Source organism: Chiloscyllium plagiosum, chromosome 37 (genome assembly GCF_004010195.1).
Source record: "Chiloscyllium plagiosum isolate BGI_BamShark_2017 chromosome 37, ASM401019v2, whole genome shotgun sequence".
In the NCBI taxonomy this organism is placed as follows: Eukaryota; Metazoa; Chordata; class Chondrichthyes; order Orectolobiformes; family Hemiscylliidae; genus Chiloscyllium; species Chiloscyllium plagiosum.
Genome location: NC_057746.1, coordinates 25,424,630 through 25,430,971, shown reverse-complemented (window position 1 = coordinate 25,430,971; position 6,342 = coordinate 25,424,630). Strand labels below are relative to the sequence as shown.

Below are 6,342 nucleotides of genomic sequence, written 5' to 3'. Positions count from 1 at the left end.
AAATAGGTGGATGAGGGGTGGGGAGAGTGCAATAGGTGGGCGTGAGGTGGAGAGAGCAATAGGTGGATGAGGGGTGGGGAGAGTGCAATAGGTGGGCGTGAGGTGGAGAGAGCAATAGGTGGATGAGGGGTGGGGAGAGTGCAATAGGTGGATGAGGGGTGGGGAGAGAGCAATAGGTGGGCGTGAGGTGGAGAGAGCAATAGGTGGATGAGGGGTGGGGAGAGAGCAATAGGTGGGCGTGAGGTGGAGAGAGCAATAGGTGGATGAGGGGTGGGGAGAGTGCAATAGGTGGGCGTGAGGTGGAGAGAGCAATAGGTGGATGAGGGGTGGGGAGAGTGCAATAGGTGGGCGTGAGGTGGAGAGAGCAATAGGTGGATGAGGGGTGGGGAGAGTGCAATAGGTGGATGAGGGGTGGGGAGAGAGCAATAGGTGGGCGTGAGGTGGAGAGAGCAATAGGTGGATGAGGGGTGGGGAGAGTGCAATAGGTGGGCGTGAGGTGGAGAGAGCAATAGGTGGATGAGGGGTGGGGAGAGTGCAATGCGTGGATGAAGCCGCTGAAGCAAGGTGCCAACTTGAAGACATGTCCTCCTACCGCCACCTCAACCATGACCTCACCTCCAATCACCAAACCATCATCTCCTAGTCCATACAGAACCTCATCGCCCCAGGGGTCTCCCACTCACAGCTTCCAACCTCATAGTTCAGGAACCCTGCACCGTCTGGTTCTCCATAAGCCTGACTACTCCAGCCAACCTATCATCTCAGCCTGCTCCGGCCCCACTGAACTCATCTCCACATATCTCAATACTGTCCTACTTCCCCCGCCCCCCCCCACTCCGGTCCGGAACTCCCCACATACATTCGGGACACTACCCATACCCTCTACCTCCTCGAAGACTTCAGTTTCCCTGGCCCCAATGCCTCAACTTTACCACAGACATCCAGTCCAAATACCCCTCCACCCGCCATGACCAGAGCCTCCAAGCCCTCCGTTTCTTCCTCTCCCGACATCGCCAACAGTACCCTTCCACTGACATTCTAATTCGTTTGGCTGAACTGGTCCTCACCCTCAACAATTTCTCCTTAAAAACCTCCCACCTCCTCCAGATGGAAGGGGAAGCCATGGGAACCCGCATGGGCCCCAGCTATGTCTGTCTCTTTGTCGGCTATGTAGAACAGTCTATCTTCCATAGTTACACCGACACCACTCCCCACCTTTTTCTCCACTACACTGTTGACTGCATTGGCGCCACCTCGTGCTCCTGTGAAGAGGTTGAACAGTTCATCAACTTCACCAACACATTCCACCCGACCTTAAATTCAACTGCACCATCTCTGACACCTCCCTCCCTTTCTTCGGCCTCTCCATCTCCATTAATGGTGACTGACTCAACACTGACATTGTCTACAGACCCACCGACTCCCACAGCTACCTGGATTACACCTCTTCCCACCCTACCTCCTGCAAAAATGCTATCCCATATTCCCAATTCCTCCGCCTCTGCCGTATCTGCTCCCAGGAGGACCAGTTCCACCACAGAACACACCAGATAGCCTCCTTCTTCAAAGACCGCACTTGCCCCTCCCACATGGTTGAAGATGTCCTCCAACGCATCTCCTCCGCGTCCTGCACCGCCATCCTCAAACCCCACTCCTCCAACCACAACAAGGACAGAACCTCTCTGGTCCTCACCTTCCACCCCACCAATCTCCATATAAATCACATCACCCTCCGCCATTTCCACCACATACAAATGGACCCCACCACGAGAAATATATTTCCCTCCCCACCCCTAACCACATTCCATAAAGACCATTCCCTCCTTGACTACCTCGTCAGGTCCACGGCCCCCAACAACCCACCCTCCCCTCCCGGCACCCTTCCCTGCCACCACAGGAATTGAAAACCTGCAGCCAAACTACCCCCTTCACCTCCATCCAAGGCCCCAAACGAGCCTTCCACATCCAAAGTTTCATCTGCACATCCACACATCATTTACTGTATCCACTGCTCCTGATGTGGTCTCCTTTACATTGGGGAGACAGGATGCCTACTCGCAGAGCAATTCAGAGAACATCTCCAGGACATCCACACCAACCAACCCACCCAATGCCCTGTGGCCGAACACTTCAACTCCCTCTACCACTCCGCCAAGGACATGCAAGTCCTGAGTGTCTTCCATCGCCACTCCCTCACCACCCAACACCTGGAGGAAGAATGCCTCATCTTCTGCCTCAGGACACTCCAACCCCATGGGATCAGTGTGAATTTCACCAGTTTCCTCATTTCCCCTCCTTCCATCTTATCCCAGTTCTAACCTTCCAGCTCAACACCGCCCTCATGACCTGTTCCACCTGTCCATCTTCCTTCCCACCTACCCGCTCCACCTTTCCCTCTAACGTATCACCTTTATCCCTACCTCCATACACCTACTGTACTTTCAGCTACCTTCCCCAGGCCCCACCTCTCTCCCATTTATCTCTCCACCCTTGAGGCTCCCAGCCTCATTTCTGATGAAGGACTTTTGCCCGAAATATTGATTTTCCTGCTCCTTGGATGCTGCCTGATCTGCTGTGTTTTTCCAGCACCACACTCTCAACTCATTTTTAGGTATACCTTGTGTTGGCATGCCCTCCTGCACTCTTCATTGATCCCTTTGCTGACAGCAATTGAACAGTGAGGGATATGCTGGGCCATGTGATTACAAACTGGTTTAATACAAGTCTGCCGCTGATGGCCCATAGCATCACACGGATGCCCAGTTTTATGCGGCTAGATCTGTTTAAAATCCATCCCATTTAGCACAGCGGTACTGCCACATAACATGGCTTTTTGTAAAGGCATGGGATGGGGATAGCCTCAATACAGTTAATAGGATGTTCTCCAGCTTGAAAACAGCAACAGGGACACGCTGCTAATAAATCAAGTGTCAAAAATGGAATCACCCAAACTCCAATTTTACAAACTTAAAATAAAAACATAGACTTATTAGTGAGTAGGGATGTCTTTTGGAGTGGGGATGAGTGTTGGGGATTTCATCACATATCAACCTTTGTCTGCAGCTGACAGGGAACAGGGAGCTCACCTGTAGCACTGGGTCCCCAATCAGCTACCAGGATGCAGTCTCCCAGCCACTTCATCTGAGTTCCTGCAGCAACCTGGAGATTGACGAGACACTTCCGCTGGTCTCTGTCTATGCTCTCAAGTAGCCATTAATAGTCATAGCCTGTCTACACCCTCCAAAACTATGGTGCAGGGATATGGCACACCTGCCAGCTGTAGTTGTTTTAGTGTGTGCCCAACTCTGTCTCTGCTTAAATGGGACTAAACATTTACCCCAACAGAGTCAACTCACATGTTGAGTCTTTACAGCCTTTTTTTTGTTTTTATTTCAGATTTAACAGTCCATTTTGTAAACTCTTGTGTGCAATTTGCTTGTTTGCAGAAGAACACTAAGCCTGTTCAAAGATAATTTGCTGACTGTGTAGTATTTTGTGACAATTTGCTATGTAAATGCCACTCCTTTTGCTTAAATGAAGATGACCAGATGCTCAAAGATGTCAACAAACGAGAAAAAGGAAGTACTTAATTTTTTTAAAAAGTGCAAATACCGGTCATTGAAGTCATAGTAAAGGTGCAGTGCAAAATTAGACAAAGTAGGGGCCCTACAGTATTACTGTAAAAATGACAAAAAAGTAATTGAAACTGTTCAGAAGGAAAAAGCTGCGATTGTGAGGACAGACTTAAGAGGTGGGGCTCTCCCCACGGTAGCAAAGGAAATTTAAAAGAAGTTTTAAAATTATAGTACATTTTGATGCACTTTCCTAGTATATTCTGCATCTCATTGTGGAGTCAGTGATAAGAGATTCTTCAAATTAAAATTGTCATTAAGGATGCATGGACTTGATGGGCCAAATGGCCTCCTCCTCTGCTGCAAATTACTATGTCTATAATAATGGACCAAGTAGGAAAATAGTAATAGTGGACGTAGCATTGAACTTTGTCAAAGGGAATAGTTTTAAGAGATAGCAGGGAAAAATTTGGAACAGTGAATACAGAGCAAAGGACAGAAAACATTGTTCTGCATATCTGTAACAAATGGGAGATTTTTGTGTAGTAGTTTTAAATAGTTCTAAAGCAACAGCTAGACAAAGAAAACTTTCAGGATAAAAGAGAAAGAGAAATAAAATGCAAAGTGATATGATGAAAATTATTTTCACATAATGAATGGTTAAGTTCTTGAATGCATTGCCTGAGCGTTTGATCGAGGTATTCAAATGGCGATTAAATGGCTATTAGAAAGGGAATAATGTCCAAGGTTATGGGGAGAGGGCAGGACAATGGCATTAGTTGGGATGCTCATCTGGACAGCTGGTACAGACACAATGGGCCAAATGACTTCCTTCTGCACTGTAACAATTCTGTGGAATTAACTTTGTTAAAAATCACACAACACCGGGTTATAGTCCAACCGGTTTGTTTGGAAGCACTAGCTTTCTGAGCACTGCTCCTTCATCAGGTGGTTAGGAGTAGTGCTCCAAAAGCTAGTGCTTCCAAATAAACCTGTTGGACTATAACCTGGTGTTGTGTGATTTTTAACTTTGTCCACCCCAGTCCATCACCGGATCTCCAAGTTATGGAATTAACTGTTTACTTCATTGAATTAATAAACACAATTCTGCCACACTAATGAAAGGAATATTAAGAAAAAGGTTCAATAATGACAACAACAGTATCTTCCTAAAATGAACAAATCCATTTAGTATCACACTCAACCACCATTATTGGGTCAATTCTGAAGCAGGGAAGGATAAATACAAAGTATCTCAGTGTGGCAATGGCAGTGGCCTGGGGTAGATCTAATTGTGTGAGAAATAGAATTTTAAAAGACGGTGAAAGACAGCAGTTATGAATCTGCTTTCACTTCCTTCTATTGAACAGTAATTTTCTGCCTTCATTTTAATGCACCAAATCTGTAAAGTCTTCTAAAGTTTTTCACTTCAAATCAGTAAAGGGTAACATCGATACTTTCAATACTTACTGTAGCCAAAGACAAGTAGGCATAACACAAATGGTGAAGCAACAGCACCAAATAACTTATGTATCAAGGGCCACTCAGAAGCACATCCTTCCTCTAAAGACAATAAAAACATATTAGAATTTGTATTTTCACTACAGAAATAGTGGCCTGAAAAAACTATGAAGAAAATCAAGATGCAACCAAAGTTTGTTTCAGTGAAATAGTAGGTATCGTCAACACTACGTGTTGTTAACAAGGAAGGCTACAGTTAGGTTAGGAGTTGTAGTTTCTATATTACAACAATCACTATTTCCTGCCTAATTATAGCATGGGCTGTGACTTGTGCCAACAGAACCATTTTTGTTCAATTGCATTTAAATAATTTAGGCATTCTTCTGTCATCCAACTTGGTGGCACAGAATTACTAGAATAAGGAGTAGGAACCATTAAAGTTTTGGGCCCTTTTGTTTATGGTATAGAGCTCCCACAATTTTCTAAGTTTTCACTCAATGCCAGCAGGATGGCATCCTCGAACATGGAATCAAAGAAACTAACGAGATCCAGGTGGCAGGAAAACTCCTAACCCAAACTAGGCCAAGTAGTACTCACTCAGACTCCCCGAGGAGATTTTAAACTCTGATCCCAAACCAGACCAGATGGCACTCAGTCTCCTCAAAGAAATGGAAATCTCTGATTCCTAACAAGGGTTTTTGTGGTGCTGTGTAGTATCCCTACCTCTGAACTATAATGCTCAGATTCAAATCACATCTGCTCCAGAGCTGTGTAATAACATTTCCGAACAGATTGATAGAAAATACCTGCTCTTACCACTTCCAGCTCAATTTTGATTTGGCCCCCTCCTTCTTTCTGTATCTCTCCCTCACCTTTGATGTCATTGCACTGCCCATAACAGGCTCTGCACATAAATTAATTAATTGTAAAACATGGTTGATTGACTCATGATGGGAGAAAGTGAGGACTGCAGATGCTGGAGATCAGAGCTTAAAAATGTGTTGCTGGAAAAGCACAGCAGGTCAGGCAGCATCCAAGGAGAAGGAGAATCGACGTTTCGGGCATAAGCCCTTCTTCAGGAATGAGGAGGGTGTGCCAAGCAGGCTAAGATAAAAGGTAGGGAGGAGGGACTTGGGGGAGGGGCGTTGGGAATGCGATAGGTGGAAGGAGGTTAAGGTGAGGGTGATAGGGCGGAGTGCGGGTGGGGGCGGAGAGGTTGGGAAGAAGATTGCAGGTCAAGAAGGCGGTGCTGAGTCCGAGGATTGGGACTGAGAAAAGGTGGGGAGAGGGGAAATGAGGAAGCTGGAGA

At 46.3% G+C, this 6,342-nt stretch overlaps 1 protein-coding gene across 1 annotated transcript in view; it reads right to left on the bottom strand.

Annotated features, from left to right (window-relative positions):
- The window catches only part of LOC122541397, a 58,959-nt gene that overhangs the window by 27,779 nt on the left and 24,838 nt on the right, over nucleotides 1–6,342 (bottom strand). The window contains exon 6 of the mRNA XM_043678140.1: nucleotides 5,043–5,135. Within this exon, the coding sequence (XP_043534075.1) occupies nucleotides 5,043–5,135 (93 nt within the window). The remainder of the gene's footprint in view (nucleotides 1–5,042; nucleotides 5,136–6,342) is intronic.